Here is a 25,087-nt window from a genome sequence, read left to right as displayed (position 1 = left end):
AAATGAAGACATGTTTTATGCTTGTGTTGTGTGCAAGTGAAAACGCTAGATATTTTTGATATTTTTTTTTTCAAAATAAAATCTTGTTTGCATCAATCAGAGACAGATGGAGGCGGGGGAGGGTGGGGGTGGAGTGGAGTGGAAAGGAGGGGGGGGGGCATTGTTACAAGTGTTTTCTGTCCTCCATATTAAAATATATATATATTTTGATCTGTTACAAAATCACTTCATGAATGAAGATCAAAATAAAAAAAAATCATACTCTATATAGATATGAGCAATATTTTATGAATGTCTTATTTTGTGAGTGAGATTATTTTCCTACTTAGTGCGCCAGGAGTAGGTTAGAATCGGAAGTTCAAAGTGTCATTACAAGCTAACCGCAACTCATTATTTTTCTACATTTCGGTTGTGATCAAAGCAATGACGTTATAGTTCTAAGTTTATTGTGTATAATCAAAGTCTTAGTCGAATCCAGTAACGCGCTGCTCTTTTATGGCGGGCCGCTAATTAGTATTTCATCTTCAATCTAATTATCATTAACGGTTGTTGTGTAATTATCGCCCATTGTCGCTGGGTAAATACGGAGATTGGTGCTTGTTTAGTGGTCGAGTTTATGACACTATCTTGGGAAGGGGATGACAAAAATGTTTCAATGGAAATACAGTTGTTTTTGGATGGGGTATTGAAAAACTGCTTCATTCTCGTAAATAGAAACGTGATCTTTGATAATCTTGATTCCATCTTTATTTTAAAGTTTTATTAAGTTCTATTCTGATACATTGCATTCTTTCCTAGTGGGAATGCTATAGTTAATATTTCTTTGTAATCCATTTCTGTAAAACGAATCATGCTTTGGTCTGTATGAAATCCAAATCGATTATAGGCCTGGTATAATGAGAAATAATGAAATAGGATTAAACAGAACAAATACGGATGGAAAGGATGAAAGAGCAAAAAAGTAGAGAAATGGAGAGGGAGGAGGGGGAGAGATAACCACTCCCCAACCTTGTTGTCCTCGGGTAAATGTCTTTTCAGTAATGACATCATCCACCCCTCTGTCCTATAGTTTTCTTCCACTATTTCTCCATCGGATCGAGTCCCGATTAAAAAAAAGCAACTGTTGAAAACAAACACAACTCAAAATATCAAATGCAATGACTACCAACCATTTAGAAGTGCAATTTAGGGATTTATAAATTTTTTTTTAAGTTGTTTTCGAATCTCAATTATTCTTTCCTTCCTTCCATCTCTCTCTTTCCCATCTCTGTTCATTCTTTCCCTTTTCTCTCTCCCTTTGAGAGTTTATTTTATATCGAGTAATTCACAATCACTCTTTCCATTAATCACTTCAACCCTCTCTTCCATATTTCTCGTTTTCCCTCTCGATCCCTATGGCCCGTATTCTGAAGTCGGGTTTAACTTAAACTCAGGTTTAAAGTTGTTGTTTAAGTATGGAGAGCCAATTGGAGCATAAATCCCTAACAGTAAACATTCAGTTTATTAACTCATATGACACCCAAATTGTTCATAATTGTCTGAGAATGATAACTGAATTATTTTCTTCATTATGAAAGCAAAAGGAAAAAAAAATTTACACATAAGAAATATAAACTTAATTTTTGATTTCTTGGCTTCCCATAATTTTAGTACAGAGTTAGACCGTGGTCTAAGTTAAGCCTGACTTCAGAATTTGGGCCTCTGAGTTTTGTCTAGGGTTTTTCAGTTGTGATCAAACCCAATCCTTCCATCTCCTGCTCTCTCTCCATCTCTACCCACCACTCTCCCCATCTTTTCCTTCTTTATCTAAATCTGTCTATTTCTCTCTCTCTCTACCCCCTCTCCCTCTTTCTTCAACACTTTCACTTACCCCTCTCCCCCCTCACACACCACGCTCTTCAATCTCCCAACCCTCATTCCATCCACTACAAAGTTTACTATATTCATACAACTTCAAGTTTCTCCACTCATGAATCAAATATCGATAGGGCCCTGTTACACAAACAGATACAATCCAATTTCAAAATAAAAAAATTGTTTTTGTATGTGGTTACCATTGACTTACAGTTGCAATTCATTGTATAATTGATTGAATCTTTTTATGTTAGAAGGCCCTACGTTGCGTTTCATCAACCTTTTTTCTGACAAGATATCAGTTCTGACAACTTTCCTTGATTTTGATTGGCTGAGAGGCACCGTTTCTATGGCAACTGTCGGATAAATCACGACTTGTCGGATAAAAAATCTGACAATTTTTTTCATGAATTGCTTCCCTGATTTGGCAAAACGAGAAGTGCATTTTAAGAAAATACAGTAAGGATCTTTATTCTGAATTGTTTATTATGGAAGACATATTTTAAAGACATTTTACCTCATGTATGTATACAAATAACTTAATGTAAAATGAAATAAAACTGAAATTGAAACACATATGGACCACCAAAGGCCACCATAAGAAATTTCACCTAAATCAAAATGGTACAACTTTTCAACAAAAATGTTTGAGCAGAAAAGATGACCTGGTTGAAGTATTTCTTCGCTTCTAGACTATCAGTTTCTGTGTAAAATCACTGATCGGTCATGCCATGCCTGAGTTGACACAAACCAAAGAGCTGCAAAAAGTTGCTACTTTTCAAGTTTCACAAGACATTTTTTTTCAACAATGCTTTTGATATAATAGTAAAATTGATTTATTCTAAAATAGTGAATAAATCTATCAATTCATTAATGAAAAACTACTGTTTTAAGAAAATCTATTATGCACTAAAAATGCTTGATTGCATCAGCATGCAGTTTTGACTGAAAATTATAATCTTTAGCAAAATTTTACAATGTATTGGTTCATCAATATATACTTTATCTTAAAAAATATGAATATTTCATGCTGACCAAATATTAATCTACACATTCAAAATGAAGGAGGCAAATTCTAAAATTGTTTTACAATCTTTCTTGTTCATTCACTTTCCATTTCATGCAATGGCAAGAAACAAAGCTTAATGATGAGTACATGTACTAAAGAAGGTCTAATAATGGTGAAATTAAGTCACTCATGTAGCTTTCTACACAGAGGTTATACAAGTCTAACATACATATACAAGTATAAAATGTGACTAATCACCATACCATAAAACATAAAAAATAGTATTTTGAAAAAAAAATGCATACAATATACTCTGTGTTGAATCTTTCATAGTTTGATGTGTCTACCAAAGGTTTTATCACGAAATATGCATTTGCTGATAAAATAATTTGCATTTGAAAATACAAAGGTCTTTTATCAAATATAGTATTTGATATTCATGTTAAAATATATATATCATACATCAACTTCCTCATATTTACATTCGGTTTCATCTGCAGAAATTTGCTAAAATATTTCTACTTAGAAGATGCATTTTCTGAAAACTTGCATTTGAAAATACAAGAGTATTTTCAAATAGGATAATTGGAATAAGCCTACATGTTTGAAAACTCAGATAGCATATAAAGAGTGTAATATCAACATGAATTTAATGGAATTGGTACTATACAAAAATATTATCTTAAGGAATCTAAATGTTTTTCTAATCTAGAAATATGCCACTTGCTCTTTCTTTGGTGATGTAAGTAGTTCAGTATGTACAAATTTTGAATGCACCAAAATATGACTTATTGCTTCTTGTATTGCACACATGTAAAGTAGACATAAATGTACAATTGTAAACTGTACTATCATACTGTACATGCAATCTCAGTTTGAGTAATTATTATCAAAGCTCAATTGTTCCTTGCACAAATACCATTGAACAAATTATCTATACATTTTATTGACATTCAGTGTACATGCATATTTTAGCAAAACAGAGACTTTCAGAGTTCTGTTTCAAAATTGGGAGCTGCCATTGTGACTATGCTCAACAGCTAATCAAAGTCAAGAAATTAAGAAATAACAAATTAATATATCTAATATCCAATAAACATTCACATAGTACAGAGACAGCATCATCATTTGATCCAATGCAAAGAGTGTAATTCCACTAAGAGAGATTTCAGTCCATTTAGCCCCCAACCCAGAAATGAATTAAACTCAATAAGCTGACAAAAATTCTTTCAGTTCAGTAAAGTTAGATATGAAGAACAATAGTACTTACATAAAAAGAAAGCAATGTCATCAAATACATGTAAGTACATTAGAAGGCCTATAATAGTAGATTTCTAATCAAGGAAGCCTTTGGGGAGGATCTTACTCAGTTTGTCTTCTGATCAAGAGACATCCTCAAAAAAATTGTTTTCTTTGAGTGATCAGAACATACTCCTGATCCTGACTTCTTCCGTTGCTTGTGATCTGAATGGATAAATGCTACCTGTTCTTGATCATAATTTGCTACAGCATTTGTGAAATATTTTAACATTCACACACAGACTCTCTGATCCTGCGTAGATTGGCATGAAGTCTTTGGGGTCCATACTGATTGGGGTGGCCTTCATGAAGCATCATGCACATGTTGCCTTGTTGATCAAAGTGGACCCTGATGCAAAACTAGGATTCCCTGAGAGCTGTTCTGGATCCTTTTCTGCTCCAGGATTAGTGAAAGAATCAATGTTCACACACAGACCCTCTGGTCCTGCGTAGATTGGCATGAAGTCTTTGGGACCATACTGATCGGGGTGGCCGTCGGGAAGCATCATGCACATGTTGCCTTGCTGATCTGGTTGGACCCTCATGGGTAGGTAGGACTCGCCGTCATAGAAATAAGCAATGTCACTGGGGTAACATCCTGGGGGATATTGGTTTGGAGGGGGCCATAGGGGAGCTTGGTTTGGGTAGGGGTAGTCCCCATAGGCACCTGGAAAGCACCCTTCTGATTGGTTCTTCATTATCTCATAGCTGTGAGTATATACACAATGGCATAGTGGAGAGCAGAGGAATAAGACAAAATAGAGAGATAAAGAGATGGGGAGGGGGGAGAGGGAGGAAAAAAAGCATAAGATTTAGCTATAAACTAGTATATTCAGTAGAACAACAATGGAACTGATACACCTTTGAAAGAAAAAATGACAGATCTTGCAAAATCATAGCTTCATGTACATACTGTATAAGCATCAATAATGCATCTTACAGATAACATTATGTGTATAGTGCCCTAGCTGTATTAAAATACTCTGTTGATACATGTATGTACAAATTACAAAAAGTATGATGAATACAATAAAGTGCAATTTTAGAAAATGTCAAATCACTGATTATCATCAGTCTGTCTGAGATTTACATGTAGCATGAACAAGCTGTACATCATGAAGATTAAATTCAAATAACATCTACTCGTAACAGTACTCCCAGCACCAAACAATTTTTAGCATGAATGCTTGTGAGTATATAATTTTTCATGTCCTCACCTCAACAGTTCCTCACAGAAGTGAATGAAATCCATCCGCAATTCGTCGTCCTTCAAAAGCTCTGCCCCATACGTTGCTAAAAGATCTCCAGGATCTGTGACAGACGGGTCAAAGGCATCACGCAGGAGTATCTTCAAGGCATCCAGTATGTCCTCCGTCTCTTCAATAGTAGTCTGTTGATTGCTGTCAATGGACCTTCTGTCTCCATCTGCACTAGCCTTTAAAGTAGGCCGGGAATTCTCAACCATAAATTGGTAGTTGCCATTCCTTTGATTCTCATCACACATAAAAGAGTTTTCTGTTTTGATGTTCCTTCGACTCTCTCTATATTGGTTAGGGTCAGGGGAGTACTGCTGGCCTAAAGGACCAATAAATCTATCTTGGAACCCAGAAGGCGGGATCAAAGGACCATAAGAATTTACAGGAACGTAACCTCTGCTGTCAATCATACAAAGTCCATCAAACTGGCCCTGGATGAATGGGTCATTGTATCCTCTGTGCTTCTGACTCAGGATATTTGCAGAATTTCTGTGATCCTCATAGTCCTTCGGATCAATTCTAGAAGGATCAAACTCCACCTTTCTGGAAGCTCCCTGAAGACCCATCCCGCTGTCAGATAAAGCTGCCCTGGCTAGATCAAGGTCATTTCTCCTCCGTAATAGTTTCATTGAAGCCATATCTTCACAGTAGCTTCCTGCATCGCTAAACACCTGGGATTGACTATGAAACATTGGACCTACCACTGTAAAGGTGCCATCCCTTTGTAAGCAGTATGACCCTGGTGCTGCAATATTAAGGTCAAAGTCATTTCCGGGCAAGTTGTAAGCATTCAAATTCCCATCTGGATAAGATCTTGCTCTTTGCCACAGTTCAGTCTTCCTTTTTCTGCCTCTTCGACCCCGTGTGGAGGTAGAGCTCCTATTTCCTTCAGTAATGGGCCATCTACCATTGAAATCACCGTACGAGTTCGGGGCTGCAAACATTTCATATGTATCCCGTGGGGTAATGGTGGGCGAAAGATCACATCTAACTGGGTTATTGTGTGGAACACACTGTAAACAGGCCGTTCTGTAATCAAATCCAACACCTCCAATCGCATGGGTCTCAAACTTGGTCGATTTGGAGGCTTCCGTCATCCTGCTGATACACGTACTTGTTTCCCCACCTTTGATTGCTCCTTTGGAAAACAGTCCATGACGACTTGCTTCTTGGGGAACATTTACCATTGTTTCCTGAGCTTCTGTATAAACTCCTTCAGATCTATCCATACCCTTTGGTGAAACAGTGGCCTTTGATTTCCTATGGCTGACTGGTTGAAATGTTTCTGCTCTACTACTATCTTCATCAAACTCCATTTTCTCAAAGACCTCTCTTCTTAACCTCAAAGATTTCTTCAATTTATCTAATGTAGTATCAGCCTCAGTTTCTTGAGGTGGTTCAAGACTAATCTGGCTATTTGACTCCTTGATGCTATTAATGGCAGTACTCATTTCATCTAATCTATCCTCAGTCTTGATCAACTGTGGTGCTTCTGGACTCTTCTGGCTATTAACCACCATAGTGTCACTTCTAGCAGTACTCACTTCATGTAACATTGTATCTCCATTGGGTACTTTGGGTGGCTCTTGAGTCTTCTGGCTACTCTGCTTTTTGGTGTCATAATCGACAGTACTCAATGCTTCCAAGCAATCATCAGCCTCAATCACTTGAAAAGATGTTGGACCATTCTTGCCAGTCAACTCCTTGGTGTCATTATCAGAATTGATTACTTGAGGCAGCCTTAGTCTCTTCTGGCTATATGGCTCTGTAATGTTGCTTCTAGTACTCATGTCATCTAATCTGCCATCAGTCACAGTCTCTTGATTGAGTTCTGGACACTTTTGGCTATTTGACGTATTGTTTTCATTATTAGCTTCAATAACCTGAGGGGGTCTTGGGCTTTCCTGCTTGATCGGGTCCTTATTGTCACCTAAACTAGTATCTTTTACATCGCACTCTACTGCGTCAACACCTCTTTCTCGTACAACAGTTGTCTCATCAGAGATCTCCTCATTTTCCTCAGAACTGTTGTCAACAGTATGCACTTCAGCAAGATCTGCAATTACCTGGCTACTTTGATCCTCGCTGCACTCTCTGCTCAGAGATCCATTCTTGCTTTCAATGCCATTAATTTTGTCAACTCCTTGCAATACTTCTCTCTCTTCTTGATGGTCATCTCCTTCTACTAATAATTTTGTCTTTGGATGATGATTTCCTGCTCTTTGCAAAGATGTTGTTTCTGATTGAGGCTCCTCACAGATTTTATCATGGCAAACTTCTGGAAATGCAGTAGGTTCTGAGGATTCCTCTGTTCCATGAAGGCCTTTGGCTAATACGGTAGACTCCATTGATTCCCTTTTATCTGATTCTTGACTAGCATTTCTTTCTTTCAACTGCATCTCATCTTTGCCTTGTACTGGATCATCCTGTAAACAATTTGTTTTTATATCATTAGACATAGTCAGATTTTCAGGTGAGGCAGAGAACATCAACCTTTGGTACTTACATGTAAGTTCTTTGGAATTTTCCTGATTTTTATCAACTGACTTCAGAGGATTTTCAGAAATGATTGATTCTCTAAGTTCACTCTTTCCTACAGTTTCTCTGTTTTCCTTGTCATTTTCTCTTTCAAGCTTAATACCTTGTTTGTCAGTGCTATTTCTCACAATGTTCCCATTCAAGTCTTCAGCTTCTCGGTCAAGTAAGTTTAGGGATTCTGGAGCAATAGCATTTAGATCATTGCAGTTGTTCTTCTCACCACATGCCATTTGTTTTCTCTTTCTAGAAGATCTAGTCATGATACTTGCACTCATTATGCTTGATTCTGCAAGTGGTGTGTTGAGATCATTCTTTTCGATCTGACTGGTGCTCTTCTTGAGCGACTTTTGCCTCGGCTCGCTTACTTTCAGAGGTGCAACATGAAAAGGGAACCCAGGCCTTCTTTTATCCTTGGATAGAGAAAATAAAGGCAGCGGCTTTTCCGAGGTAGTGTCATCATCAGAACACAGGAGTTTAAGAAGCTGTAGATCCTCTTTCCTCGACTGCGATCTGGTAACTGGAGATTTCACCGATAGGTTCACATCTACCTTAGATGACCAATGCGGTCTGGGACCGGTGTCCATTCGATGAAGGATGGGTGGCTCAGGAGTGGCTTCGTTACTTCTCTGAGCCATCTTCTTAGCCGACTGATCACTACCATTGCCGAATGATAGATCAGGCATCAGCACTTCAAAAGACTCATTCAAATCATCAGCTCCTTCAGTAGACAAGTTCAATGCTCGACCCGCGACAGCATGATCACTCATCTCTCTGCCAATTTCATTTCCTGTGATGCTGTCTTTGAGTAATCCTGCATCCTCAGATTCAATATGCTTGGTACCCTTGTGGTCTGCAGGTGGGTTTCTTTCCTGACAGGACTTGGAACAGTTTACAGGGGGTTCGCTGTCATGTCTTGAAGGGAAGCAGAGCCTCTTTCGAGCACCTTTTCGGTATCTTGGACGCTGATGGTGGAAATCTCCTCTGGCAAGATGAAGGTTCTCTTCATGATGACGTTCTGTAAAAAAAAAGCAAATAAAAATCAATCACAATTATATGGAAAATGCTTGCACAAAGTTAAAAGTAATATGGATTATATCCACCAAAAATCAACCCAGGTGAGATGAATAGATACCCGTGATTAATTCCTACAGTGAAGAGCTCTGAGCTATTAAAAGGATGGTTGATACAATGCAACAGAAGAGGATCCAGCTGGATAAGACACAGTAGTTTTGAGAGATTACTGTGCAAACATACATGTATGTGTAATATGGCCCCTAAAATACTATGGTGTCTAATACGGCTGGATCCACGCCTGTTGTGCACCTACATGTATATGTATAACTTCTTGTATAAAAGTAGATAAATTATGTCTAACTACATGTAGATGAATGAACAAGTCACATTAAGAATAATGATATGAATGTAATAAGAAGACTCTTGGCTAAATTTCTAGTCTTTCACAAAATTGTTTATTTTCAGAAAGGGTTAACAAATCATAAGAATCTTGCCTAATTCCCACTCCCATATATATTCAAATTGTTCAAAAAGCACAATGAACAACTATTTTTTTAGGAGGGGGGGGGGGCAAAAATTACTTCCTGCATTTATATATTTTTCTTATAATTTCAAGAAAGAGTTTGAGAAAGAAAGAAGTGGAAGAGAGAGAGAGCGAGCAAATATAATGGAAAAGAAAAGGAAGATTAATCAATTAAAGAAATAGCAGGGAAAAGAGAACAGCATTGGAAATACCTGAGGGCGACAGGCGATTTTGCCCTCATGACAACCAAAATAGCCCCTAAAATTCCCCCAAAATGCATGCTTTGGGGTGACCTTTCTCTCCAGAGTCACCCCAAGATCTGTTCCAAAACATATTGAAGATTATTTTAGAAAATCAATATGATATGGTAGAAGAATAATATTTGCTTTGCTGCACAATTTCTTTTTACCCCTTAAAATCAGCCCTTAAAATTCTGCAATCGCCCCAAGGTGGAAAAGAAAAATAGCCCATAAATGATATCCTATCCTGAAAGAGAAAGAGGATACATGCTAATCTGTTAATTTATAGAAATGACCAGAAACACTCACAACAAATTGAAAAATAAAGGCTCTGAATTAGTAATCGAATTAAGGCCTGGGTTTGGATGCAGAATTAATTTGCCTCAGTGGACCTGTCACTGGCCATGAATATTTGACATGCCCTTCTGAAGTTTTCCCACTTGTGAAGAATAAAAAAAAAAAGATGGGCTGTAAAAAATAAAATAAAGGAGTGTCTGCATACCTGTGTCAATTTTCACTCTATTGTTCTGCTGTGGCTCCGCCCCATGATTTGCATTCACCTCTTCTTTCTCCTTGCTCCTCCCCATCAGCCGGAGTCTCTTGAATATGTTGCTCATCTTCCAGGCTCGCAAATAATCTTGAGATTGAAATGACCACTCATCCCATGCAGAGATCCAGCATTCTGCAGAAAATAAAGCAGTCATTACAAGTTATAATATGACGGCAATGACCATGTCAACATGGAGAAATACATGTAATTATAAAAAACAGAGAAATTTTTAAAAAATATTCTAAAAAAAAAAGAAGAAAAATGTACCAAGTACAGACAGGTTGAGATTGTGGATTAGACAGGAATTTGACAGTTTTGCAAGTAGTAGAAAAAGTGAAAAGTTAATCAAAACTTATCTCTGCTATTTAATGAATAACTCTTTAAAAATCCACATGGAACAGAGGATATTTTCTTATCTCGACCCACACCCCTCCCCCTATTGCTAAGCAACTATAACAAATTAAAGTGAATTTTGTTTCTTATAAAAGATACTGGTTATTAATCTACTGATTTTTTTTGGGGGGGGAGGGGGTCATACCACATATTTAGTCAAATTTTTACAAGATTTGTTGAATCTTCTCTTCATATACACTGAGGTTCATTTCCCACCAAAATAAAATCAAGCGCAGATAATAAATTTTTTGGGGAGAGGAAGATATGACGGTCAGTTAGACTTATGCTGTAGATCGATACAACACCGACAAAAATAACTCCTTATTGACCATTGAGTGCAATAAATGCAATTTACTAATAGCTTTGATTGGTCTGGGGCCCGTTGCAGAAAGAGTTGCGTTTAAACGCAAGTCAAAAAAATCAACCGCAAGTCCCAAATGCACGCTGCTGATTGGTTGAAAATCAAGCTGCGCATGATTTTTAGAGTTGTGATTGATTGCAACTCTTTCTGCAACGGACCCCAGGGATCAGATTTGTTGCTGTTGTGTTTGCTCGTAACATTAGAGTAGACACACTGATGATCTAGTAAGAGTCCAGAGGCCCGTTGCAGAAAGAGTTGCAATCAATCGCAACTCTAAAAATCATCTGCAACTTGATTTTCAGCCAATCAACAGCGCGCATTTTGGACTTGCGATTGATTTTTTGGCTTGTGTTTAAACGCAACTCTTTCTGCAACGGGCCCCAGGCCACACTTTCTTCAAACAAACAAAATTAGAACTAACCCTTTTTGAATAAAGTTTTATTGTTCACTACAGGCAAAGCCCCAAACATACCTGATTTTAGGAGGCCCAACTTTTTACACTCATTATTTACTTTGTACAGAGAGAGGATCAATTACAAGCAAAGACCCAAATCAAATTATGGGGAATTGCAAAAAGAATTGCATTATAACTTCAAATCAAGCATAGACTCACTTCTCAAAATGTCAAGCATTGGGCTTTGCTATAACGTCGAGTTCCAACTGAAGTAATAATGCAAATCAATTACAAATTTGCATTCAACCAAATGACTTGTAGGCCTACCGTACTTGATTTTCAGACTTACATTTTCTTTGAAAATTAAACTACAGTTCAGACAAACATTCTAGTCTAATAATGAGGCATGTCAAGAAAGTAAATTGCACTGATTGCACATACATATAACCGGATATGTCCAGACAAAATGGTTAGTTCATGAGCTTTGCGATCACAAAGCACAAATCTTCAATCATTTTTGCTACTAAATTAATTTGAGAAAATCTAGAGCAATTAAAAGATGATGTTTTAATCTGGTGTCGTAAGTGTACAGACAACGGCCCCACAATCCTATCAAACATTAAACCCAACAAAACATTAAAGGGGAAGTTCACCCTGAAGAAAACTTTGTTGTAAAAATAGTAAAAAATATTGGTGAAGGTTTGAGGAAAATCCGTTAAAGAGTAAGAAAGTTATCAGAGTTCCAAATTTTGGATATGTGACGTCATAAACGAGCAGCTGCCCCATGTGTTATGTAATATAAAATGCATGAATTTCAAATTTTGTATGGTTCCTGATGACTTAATTAGGTGATCTGTCAATTATTGACAGATCACCTCTTGTGTTTCTACGAATTTTCTTTTTATTCCTTTATTCTTTTTATTTATTTTTCTTTTTCCACCCTTTTCTTGTTCCACCAAAATCATCAAAACTATTCAATCAATTTTCATCAAAATATTATCAATTATGGACAGTTATCATACAATGTGTACGAAACAAGTTCAACGTCAAATGGTCATCGTGACGTCATCTACGCGCCATTTTGTAAAATCACATTATCAACAATATCTCCATTATCAATCATCAAAAATTAACAATATTAACATCAAATTAACTTCAGATCAAGGGTCAACTGTCCATGTCATCAAAGGTCATTTACAGGTCACGATGCGCATGTACGCGCGCGTCAAAATTTTAAAATGCTCAAAATCACTTTTTGATCAAAGTAGAGTACGTTTCAGGTCATTCTAAGCATTTCAGGAATTTGCGCGCTCACAGGTTTTCGCGCGCGTTTACGCGCGTAACGTCCTTACGCAACGCACAACTGCACTTTATTTTACATCAATGCATTTTTTATGAAATTCCCAATAATTTGATACCTTAACCGACCTTCTACGACCAGTAATAAAGGAATGCGCCTCCGTCAAAGTTTGAATTACGCGCGCAAGCGCGCGTTCACAATAGGCCAAAAATGTGCAAAAACATGCTTTTACAAAATTCTATATAACTCTTCAGATAGTCCGTTGACCCCCAAATTTTCTTTTATTCGGATCGAATAGGACTTTTAGATGTGATTTCATGTCACATTTGACAATAAATTTTATCATAACGTCATCAAATTTCCGTCAGAACTAAAATTTTCCATTTTTGTTTTATGACGTTTTGATAATTTTGGAAATATGACTATAACTCCGTAATCATTGGTCGTTTTGGGCCCGGTTTTCTACATATTGTAGCTGGTTTTATATTCTTCCAAATTATTTTACAATCTTATCATTTTAAGCAAGAGATCATCATAAATATTAACAATGTATAAAAGTATATCATTATGATAAAACTTGCACTTGAAAAATTCAATTTGAGGTTATATTTCATAGTTGCCTAGAAAGTGTATGGCAGTTACTGTGGTCGAATGGTTAGTGCATCTGCCTTGTAATGCGAGGGTCCCTGGATCAAAACCCATCATTTTGCGTGTAACCCCCATAAGCCAGTTTGTGGTTCCATTCTGCGCATAATAAGTTCATTTGTACTAAAGTGACATGATTGTTTTATATTTAATGAGATATTAGCAACAACCTTGATGTCTTGATTTTTCTTTTGAATTGTGCGTTTCAATACACGCATAAAAACAACAATGCGTGTACTAGCAACTGGTATTTCAGAGTTGGCCAAGTATTGTTATAAGAACATGCTGAACGCATTCCAAATACCTCCATCAGTGTTCATTGCTTTGCTTTCTATTCACTTGGTCTATGCAATTTCTCCATCCTGCTATGTAAGACATGCTTGCATAATATCTTGCAATGAAATCTACCTATCGTAATGTAAGAAATGAAAGGTCATTTGGTCATGATTGTTCATGAGGTAACCAAAAATCTAGTCTATGGATACTGATTTAAATTTTTCAAAACTGGATTCTAGATTCTTGCTTTCATCACCACTGCTCACTATTTCGTGTTATCACTTGCTAAATTTGAATTGTCATTCTTTAGAAAAGCAAGTTTTTTTTTACTTGTAACCTTTTCTTTCAAATAATGTCTTTCAACAGTATTCAACATGTCCTTTCATTAATAAAACTGCGCTTAATATCATGATGCTCATATTGATCTGCATTGACATGGTGATCATTATAAAAAAATAGATCATAATCATGAGATTCACAGACAGATCACCTAATTCGTCCGTAAGACAAATTAAAATTCTAGTTTTGTTTTCTATTCATGGTCGGGTGTAAAATGATTTGTCTATTGATGTACAAAAGGTACAGTGAAAACCATTTTTAATTTTCTGAGCAAATGACATTTCACTGATTTTTTACCATTCGCTATGTAGAAATGCTGCTCACATATGACGTCACAAATCAAATAATTGAAATTCTAATATCTTTTTAATTATTTGATGAATTTTTCTCAAACCTTCGGCAATATTTTTAATCATTTTTTTCTGCTATTTTTACAATAAACTTTTTGTCAGGGTGAACTTCCCCTTTAATTGTAACTCAGCTATCGTGCAACACCCAATTTGGTTACAGAAACTCACTTAACCAGGTGACGGTTCGAGATGCTCCACTACACTTCACTACTGCTACACTACACAAACTTTAGTAAGTTGAAGTGAAGCGTATATATGAACCATTACCTGAGGTAGGCTCAACAAAGAAAGTTAGATCTAGACTCTAAATATAGGTATTCAATTATTTGATTTGTTATCAAGTAATACCCGTCAATTGGATCAGTTCTCTTTATTTATGAAATTAGTTACCGGGTAATTCCATCTACTTCTAACTCATCTGCCGGGGGGGGGGGGGCTAGAGAATTTCTATGATTTCTCTCCGCGCTGCAGTTTTGTGTAGTTTTACTTAATGTTTTTAATTTTAATTATGTATGTTTTATTTTATGTGTTACTGTAATATTTTAAAATATTTTTGTATTGTCTCATTTTTACATGTATTTTAATGTTCACGGACTTGCTGAAAAGCAGTCTGCTATGACTGAATGCCAAGTTTTGCCGTGATTAAATAAATACAATTACAATACAATATAATTATGGTAGGTCCCCCAAGTCTACGCACATGGGTATCTGCGTGATTCAGTAAGAGAAGATAAACAAAAACCACAAACTGTATGCATACAAGATGCAATAGACTCTACATAGAAAGATAATCATTTAAAAATCCGACTCAAAATGGTGGAAAAATAATGAATTTTGGACATTTCATGTGACAGCCTCAAATGCAGCCTTTCTCATCAAATCCCTGAATCATGTTTAAAGTGTATGGGTGCGTAGCCATGGGGCATCTTTTTTTTTTTCAAACTGAAAATGACTGGGACTCTGCCTCTGGGAAAGGATTCTTGACATTTCTTTCAAACGTTTAACTTTAAAAAGATTTTTGACACTCATTGGGTGATTTCAAGTACGGTGTTCGGTGTTGGTAGCGTGAAAAGGCTGCTGAACCGAGCCCCAACACCGAGCTGAGTTCAGAGGAGTGATACCGATCACATTATCGATATCCTATGACGTCACGGCTCTGCGCTGCTGATCATCTCAACTTTACGCAAGAAATTCTCGACGACGAAAGTGAAATCGGGAAGAAATTGCAGTAAAATCTTATCGTACAAAATGCACAGGTTAAAATCACTGCAAGCATAAATATTATTTTTCATTAAAATATGTAAAACTATAATGATTTGCGCTCATCTTAACTGTAATAGATAATTTTACGGGGTGTTTCATCATGATCACCTCCTGTTTGTGAACTACAGTTCATCAACACCAACACCGAACTTGAAATCACGATTTCCCCAATACCTGTGGGTTGGTGAATAGGGAAATTGCACATACATGTAACATGTAGATCGTCAACACCAGCTGTAATGCTCTGTTCAGCAGACGACATTCAACCCCAGAGCTCAACACAAACTGCCAGAAATACGTCATATTTTCTGAGGTCAATCCCAACACAAGCGTGATGTCAAGTATGGTGTTGTAGCTGGTGATGTCCCAACACCAACACCATACTTGAAATCACCCATTGTATTTTTAAAGAACATTCTCAACTGATTTTTTTTTCAGTGAATTAGATCTCAACTTAAATTACTTAAAGGACAAGTCCACCCCAGCAAAAACTTGATTTGAATAAAAAGAGAAAAATTCAACACGCATAACACTGAAAATTTAATCAAAATCGGATGTAAAATAAGAAAGTTATGACATTTTAAGTTTCGCTTCATTTTACAAAACAGTTATATGCACATCTCGGTCGGTATGCAAATGAGGGAACTGATGACATCACTCACTCACTATTTCTTTTGTATTTTATTATATGATTTATGAAATATTTTGATTTTCTCGTCATTGTCATGTGAAATGAAGTTTCATTCCTCTCCGAACACGTGGAATTCCATTATTTTAACATTTTGTGCTTCAGGCAAGGAGGTCCTAATCATCAAATTCATAAAAATTGAAATATTGTATAATTCAAACAATAAAAAACAAAAGAAATAGTGAGTGACATCATCGACTCACTCATTTGGATGTAACTCACATGGCTCGTTCATATAACTATTTTGTTAAAACTAAGCGAAATGTCATAACTTTCTCATTTTACATCTGCTTTTGATGAAATTTTCAGCATTGTGCTTGCCTGATTTTTCTCTATTGATTCAAATCAACATTTTTCTGAGGTGGACTTGACCTTTAAAAGTGGGTCGGGGCTATTTTATCTCTGCAACGTTGATTTCGTCAATATTTCTATGTGAATTAACTCCAAATGTTGACATGAAAAAGGAAGAAAAATGATATGTTTATTGAGAACAACACCTCAACATTATTTCTGTACAAGCAGGAAGTATTTCATAAGACTTTTCTTGACTAATATTGTCTTTGAAATGATTGAAAAGAGACTTAAAAAAAAGAGAGTATTGTCATTCTTGTGTAAAGACGTGCAAGCATATTTGAAGTCAATAAATTGACGCAATTGCAATCTCACTCCTTCGCCACACCTCCTAGCAGAATGGATACATTAATTGAATGATATGAGAGAGCTATAAAAGCATGTTTCTAATTGGATATTGATTAATAAATAGGTGTGTCTTACAGAGATAAAATGAAGATAAAATTGTTCTCAGAATACCAAATCGGAGAGATTTTAAGGGTATTTTATCTCACTGATTTTTAATGGAGATAAAATGTTTTATTTTGTCTGACTGAGATAAAATGGATCTCAGAATACCACCCCAGGATTCGAACTAGATTCTAAACTAGTAAACTTATGTTTATTTTGTTCTTAACATCACTAACTTCCATCAAGTTACTGATGTTTCATTTCCCGCCTAGCAAGGCCTACAATAGATCTAGTTACATGTACTTGCACTTGAACTGAAGACCCTGTGCACACTCATCACCGGGTGATTTTTGGCCTGTGCCTTTGCTGCGTCGCGTTCTGACGCTTTGCCTACGGGGAGTTCAGGGCAAGTTATCTCATGAAGATGTGGACCGAGAATGACGGTGCAAAGCGATGACTGGACTGTAAAATTGCTGCGAATATTATTATGCATAATGCAAAAGCAGCAACATTTCAAAATAGTATAATGTAAATGCTTTCTTACCAAATATTGATGTTGATTTTTTTTGCCAGAACAACTTCTAGAAGGACATCAATTCATTTGAAAACATTTCCTTTGAACTAATTCGAATGTCTTTCTAGTTTCGATAATGACGTCGCTGTTGATGGGCGTGGTGCGGCGACTTTCATCCAATGAATGGATTAGAAAGTGCGTATTAAAATTAAATGTAATTGCATAGGTCAACGACCTTTTGATTGGCATGCAAGTATTGACCCATTTCCGACCATCGTAAGATTGGATTTTTTCTCGAAGGGTCAAAGAACAAAGCGAAAATCCCCCACAGATCTATCCTAATGGGGGGTGAGGTGCATATCACTGCATATTTACATGGTTTTGTTAAAAGATTTTCATGAGGATAAAGGAAAGAATCATTTGTTAACTACGTAATGGGAAACAGTTGAAATAGAAAACAAATACGGTCTATGCAGAATTACACCATATTAAAGTTATAAAAAAACATTAAAAAAAAAACATAAAACGAGAGAGATATTAAATGTATCACGATCATCTTCATAAACATCTAAAATTTCTTCTTTATACCTTTTTATTAAATTCAAAATGTTATCTATCGTGAACATTGCAAAGAAGTAGTTATTTCTGCCTCCTGTCTATCCCCCTCTTCACTCCCTCTCTCCTTTTCTGTTTCTTCCTCCCCTTCTATCTCTCCTCTGCCTTTCTCTTCTCTCTTTCCCTTTACGGTCAATCTGGCCATTTGCCTCTCCCTCTCTCTACTTCCAATGGCAAAAAGATGGAAGGGGGGGGGGTGATATCCTTTGAAAATTCCATGACCAAGGGGAAAAACTTAGAAAAAAAGCGGAAAGCAGTTGAAAAGCTATAAAAAAGGTTTTCCTATGTAAAATTTCAAAATTTTTGCTCATTTGCTTCTTGCGCAACCATTCTTGCTCCCCACCCCCATTTTTTTGTACATTACATCACTGCTTCTTTCTCCCACTCTGCCGATGTCTCGATTCCACTCTGGCTTTTGCTCTTTCTACTCTCATATCTCTTTCTCTATCTCTCACCCTTTCTCTTTCACACCTACACCAATCAAGGTATTAAAAAAAGTATTTTGATGGATCAAAATAATGAAAATCATACCTCACTTGTACATAATATATTTTGCTCCATAGCAAAAGACATGTATTTATTGCAAGATTTTCTTATCTTTTCATAGAAATAATCATGAAAAAGAACTACATGTATGATCAATAGCAATAACCGATTTCCGAACTGCAGTACTTCAAAGAAAACAAAAATAAAGTGAGAATGTATAGACAACGGACATTATATATTACCTTTTAGTTTTGAGACAAAAAGTTTGGAAAGACTGTAAAATTTTGGTCCAGACTTTGAAAGTAAATTGAAAGCTCAAACCTGCACAGAAGATACATTCTACACTTTTACAATAAAGATATGAAAGAAATATACCACCATGTGCAAAGCATGTAGATAAATAAAATAAAAATATATAAAACAAGATTCACCTATATTCTAAAAATTAGATTATGAGAGATGCTTCTTAAACATAAATCAGCTGATACAAAGAAAATTGCAACATAGATATAAACTCTGCTACTGTAATACTTCACAAAAATCTGGTCTATAAAAACAATCAAAATCTGGTGAACAAAGATAAAATAAATACAAAATATAAAACATCAATGATCTGGGTCACTGAACATAGAGATAAAAGAAGAAAATCAAAAAGAATATTAATATGTTCCAGAATGTTTCTTCTCTAACTTCTGAGCACCTAAAACATAAGAATTGTGCTTCTACATTCAGCTAAATTAAACATAATAAAAACGCTACAGTCATACCAATAGAATCGATTCCAAACCAACTCATGGTATGTCACTGGTAATATCATAGATAGATTTTGTCTGTCTATCAAAAAGAGTATCTTTCACAAGAGTGATTGAAACATATAGGTCTGAATTCACAAAGGTGGTTTTAAAAATGCACGGTTGAATCAATGGTTTACGCAGATTTCCTACATAAATCACGCTTCATTTAGCACATATCGAGCTCATATATAAAACATGTCGAATGCTGATGCGCGCTTTTGTCACTGTGCGCCAAATTGATGCCTGTTACCATAGTTAGATACGCTACTTTATGTATGAGTCCACTGTTTGAAAGAAGAATGGACCCATTTTTCAAAACAGAGGACTCGTGGATAAAATAATGTGGATATTAACCACGGCAATAGGCATCAATTTGGCACACTGTGACAAAAAGCCTGCATCAGCATTGGACATTTTTTTTAATACGCGGTAAAATAAGCGTAATTTATACAGAAAATCTGCATAAACCATGGATTCAACCGTGGGCTTTCAAAAGCACCTTTGTGAATTCGGGCCAAAGAGTTTGAATAAGAATGTCTCAAAGTATAATACAAACTCAAAATTGAAACATATAAAAACTCTCACAGGACCTACACACTTGGTGAAAACTCTTCTTTTTCTTTTTCTCATATTTTCCAAGGGGGGGGGATTGTTTTCAAGATATGGGGGTGTTTCATAAAGATAAGTGTGACTTAGATTTGCACTTAAATTTTTGTGCAGTAAACAAGGCATCATTGAATGGGTCCAACTACGCTAAGAGGACAACCATTACTACATATTAATCAATTAAATTGTGGTACATATCAGTGCATGTCTGATTTTAAGCATGGATGCTTTGTAAGTCACACTCAACTCTTTTTGACCCCCCCCCCCCTCCCCTGGTCCCTGTTGCATAAGTTACCATCATGGTAACAATGCCACCCAATGGTAATACCATGGTAACGCTGATCAACAGCCAATCAAAACCAAGGATTCCATGCAAGTCACCATTGCATGGCAAAGTTACCACAATGGTAACCTTTATGCAATTGGCCCCAGATCTACAAACAAACATAATCGGGGAATAATGTAATAATTGACCAATCAGAATTGTAATTTGAAGCTTGTAATGGCAATTGAACATCTTTTACCTCGTTGCTGCAGTGTCACAGCCTTGAAAAATGATTTTCTTTCAAATTATAGGAACAAACAAGAACTTTCCAATGAAATGTTTTAGACATAAGTTAGGAAGACATCATCATTGCAAATTGTTTAAAAAGGGTTTGCTGATCTATTAAATAATTCTGAATTGATTTTATCCTGGATAAGAGGTACTTCATGTACTTTCAAATAATTATTAAAAAAATCAACAAAACCCAACAACATAATTAAAACAAAAACTGCATAAAAAATTACTTCACATCCTTGAAATAAATTATTACATAGTTATACGGTGCATAAAACATATCTAGAACCATTGACCATATGTTGACTATCAAAGATCTGAGAAAACACAAATTAAATGACAAAATCTGGTAGCATAGACTTTGTACATATATGTACAAAATCTATGCTATATATGTGACTATTTGGTTCTAGTTAGCAACAGGATAACCATTGAATCGTGAATTCTGTAATTCCTAAAGGCTTTGCACAGAGACAATCAGGTTACAGCCTTCAATGGGTTTATAATCCATTGACTACTGAATTATGCCATTCCCATAGACTTTGTACAGGGACAGTTTGTTTCTAGTAGGAAATGGATTAAGCAATGATCAAATGAAATAATGAACAAACTTTTACAAAAATCCTAGAAATGTCATGTACAGTCTAAAGCCCTATACATGTTTAGTAATAAATTCAGAAAAACACCATTATTTGCATGCAAAGAAGATTGCAATATATACAGCAAGAGTATGTATATTAGCACATGGAAATAATATAATCATCATATATACTATGCTCAGTTATAATTTGTAAATCTTTCCTTGGAAATGCATATATATATTACACAGAACTATGTACAACTTGTCCAAACTTGTTTCTCAATCATTTTAACAATTAGCATTCAGTGGCACTTATAACACAATGATCGAGATATGTACATATTTCTACTTCAACATCAATGGAATACAAGCATTATAGAGTCACATAAAATACTTTGTACATCATCAAACATAGCTTGTTTTTAGTAAAATAGCTACTTTATGACCAGCAAACACACAGTAAATGTAGTACTATTTTGATCTCGTATTTTTTTTGCCAATTTCAATCACTCTCTCAAGTGGTAAACATTAAGTCTATTTTTTTATCATTTTAATTCAAGATGCAGCAATTGTCAAATACATTCTATCTGTACATCAAAGAACCAGAAGTGATCCATATTTTGTATTTCATAACTTGGCAATGAAGAATCAGGGGTTCATTGTTTCACAAAGGGAACCTTAATAATTTTCAGCAACTACTTGTTCTGAACCTACTAACATTCAGAAAATTCATAATTGTTTCATGTGAAAATTGGTAGTTTCTTAATATTTTCTCTTTTTTATTGTTCTGGGAGGAGGAAGTAGAAGTGACTGACATGGAGTGATGATAAGAGAGAGAGACAGACACACAGAAAGAGTGACAAACAGGCAGAGAGAGAAAGAAAGAGAAAATTAGAGAGACAAAGAGAAAGAGAAAGAAAGACAAAGAGAAAGAGAAAGACAGACAGAGAGAGAAAGAGAAAGTAAGATACCTGCACACAGACAGACAGACATACATAAAGCAGAGAGAGGGAGAAGAGAAACAATACCCCATTGAGTCCAACAATAAATAGAAAGAGAAAGAGAGAGGGATAGAAAGAGAAAGAGAGAGGGATAGAAAAAATCTCAGACACAGAGGGAAATGGATCTGACCTGTGTCATTTCCAAAAAAACTTCCAAATGAGTCACCTACACTGACCCATTTACAGAGACTTTTGTCAAACAACGATTCTCAATGATTCAATGCTACAAAAAACTGAACATTTTCGAACATCATTAGAAGATAATAGAATTGAGTGAGGGATTCTTGTGCTGCTTATTTACTTTCAGCATATATTCACAACTACCTCCATAATCACATGAGTGACAAACACTTTGCAACGTCTATCACTTTTTTTCAACGATCGATTAAATAGAACAGAACAGAAAACACAGTAATTTACAAACTTTTGCACAAAACGATCAATATATTAACATTTCAGATTGAAATACCGAGTGAGTACTACTACTTGGCAGCAGCTCAGATAGTCCGACGATTCAAATCAGTGTCTGAATTATACAGGGCCCTGTCTCGCAGAATGTTGAAACTGATCCGATCAATTCAAACTATGGAAAGCCAAGGTAACCATGATCTAGAATAAATCATTTTGAAATGAACTCTTAATATGGCAAACACCTGTGCATTATTTGTTATACTAATCAGCTTCATCCTTTTTTGTTTACAAACGAACAATGCATCTTAGGTGAAGAATTACAACACAAATGGCTTTCCATAATCAAGATTTATTGGATAAGTCACAACTCTTTCTACCACGGGGCTCTACATGTAGTCTACCATCAGAGAATTAAAGCCTTGATTACACTACCAGTCAGGGGAAATCAGCAAAAAGTTTCACGAAGCATATTTTCAAGAATTTTCACGGTCAAATTTGCTCTGAGCCATGGTTTGCGAAGCTTAAAACAATAGCCAGTGGAAATCCCTGACTAAGTTTTTCAAATAAAATGCTGCCCATAAACTTTACTTAAGTTTCCCTTGACAATGATAGAAGGGAGCTTGGGTTCCCTAACCCAAGTTGCATCCACCCTTCCCTGCATGCAAGATTTCACTGTGGTTATCCGTGACCCCCAATCATTTGGTGTATGGGAAAATTCAAGGATTACACATGAAAACGCACGGAGAGATTCACACCGAAAGCTGCGACAGAACCTTCCTCGGACGTCTCTTGGTACCTTCAAAAGGAACCAGGGTGGGAGATTCTACCATCAGGACCAGGCCTTGTAAATATTCCCTGTCCTGACCATACAAGGAGTAACAATTTGTGCAAATATTAATGATGCTGCACATGTGCGTTTTACACCTGTTTGTCAGTTTAATGGTTGTTTCTGTATTTCAGGTAGTATTTTACCTGATGAATCACCCTGATTCTTAAAAATAAAGGAGACCCTAGGGGTTGAGAATGCACATACTGAACATCTAATTTACAAACTTTCTTCAGTTGCCAACCCTGCTTTTTAATCTCCTAAGTTTGAAGGCTGAACTGCAAGCTTGCAGGAAGTTGCAGCCTGTTAAAGCTTCTGATCTTTCAAGAGTACCTAGTAAGAGACTACCTATCACTTGATCCACATTAAACTAACACGGCTTACTACAGTGAAGTCAAAAGAAACTGCACAATGTTGGTTGAAGAGGATCAGCCATGTCATTCCAAGGGTCATGATTCTAAAGAATCATTGAGGTTGTTTCAGAACCTTGGAGACATCAAACAGCCTCTGGAATGGTTTGTATTTCACGCTCAATTGGAATCCTAGAAATATGAAGATAGAGCGGATGGAATGAACAAGGCTTTTAAGATGCTTAGAGTCAACTAGCAAATCTTTGGATGCTGGAACATTCAAACCTTGGACTTTAACATCGTGTGCTGTGCTGAGATGAACTACCAGACTGTCTCTTGAATCTTGATTGTACACTGAAGAGCACGGTAGCCTATCTTGAGGTCTGTGTCAGGCAAGGAGTTCTGTCAGAGTGATGAAACATAAACCTTCAAGTAAGAGCACGTATAGTCTCCATCTTACAGCTTTGTCATTTTACGCCAAAGAAATATCAGAGACAGAGGCTTGGATTATTTTGATTCCTGCAATATTCATCAGGAGCTGATATGCTGCATGGCGTTTCCCAGGGCAACATATATTCCCCATTTACTTTCTCCAACCTTTTCATTTGAGGCTGAATTGACAAGGTGCATGGGTTACTGGTGTACCAGAGGGCAACATATAGTCCTCATCCGCTTTCTCTCAACATCACTTCTAGACCTCAAATTCCCCTTTTAGATTCCTGCTATTTTCATCTCGAGCGGACATGTTGAATGCGCCATAGGTGTACCTCAAGGTAACATATATTCCCCATTCACTTTCGCACAACATCTCCTTTGAAGCTGATGCTGACACTTCCTCAGTGGAGCAACATAGCTAGTGTGACTTCATGTCACGATCACTTGTCACTGCGTCCTATCATATGACCATATGTCGAAGGTCATGCCCCGTCACTCGACGCACTGCTTTATATTTCAGTGGCTCCCGAGGCGCTTTGGACGGGGTTTCGGGAGCCATATGTCAAATTTTATCCTCAAAGTTCTGTTTCATTCGCTTCTGGGCGATCTTCGCTGATTCAGCCAGCTTCAGACCTGCAAAATACGAAAAGAAAATTGTTGCTTTAATCTTGAAGATAATGTATGAAGTTACATCACTTAAATGCTAGATCATTCTACATGTAGGTTCATACATACAATATTCACGAGTAAATACAACATAGGCATATGTACACTGAAATGAAATATAAGTTCTGAAATTCTATTATGAATGAATCTTGATAAACCATAATAAACAAGAAGGGTTTTATTTAATAAAGAAAATATAACTGGATATAACT

The 25,087-nt window shown here is 36.3% G+C and overlaps 1 protein-coding gene across 5 annotated transcripts in view; it reads right to left on the bottom strand.

Moving 5' to 3' along the window:
• Positions 1–22,901: 22,901 nt before the first annotated feature.
• The window catches only part of LOC121422088 (DENN domain-containing protein 2B-like), a 70,490-nt gene continuing 68,304 nt past the window's right edge, over positions 22,902–25,087 (bottom strand). For all 5 annotated transcript variants that reach the window (XM_041616898.1, XM_041616897.1, XM_041616899.1 and 2 more), the window contains one exon: positions 22,902–24,842. In XM_041616898.1, the coding sequence (XP_041472832.1) occupies positions 24,772–24,842 (71 nt within the window). In that variant the 3' untranslated portion in view covers positions 22,902–24,771. The remainder of the gene's footprint in view (positions 24,843–25,087) is intronic.

This window comes from Lytechinus variegatus, chromosome 9, assembly GCF_018143015.1.
Source record: "Lytechinus variegatus isolate NC3 chromosome 9, Lvar_3.0, whole genome shotgun sequence".
In the NCBI taxonomy this organism is placed as follows: Eukaryota; Metazoa; Echinodermata; class Echinoidea; order Temnopleuroida; family Toxopneustidae; genus Lytechinus; species Lytechinus variegatus.
The sequence above is the reverse complement of the archived record's forward strand: the minus strand, read 5'-3'. Positions and strand labels throughout refer to the sequence as shown.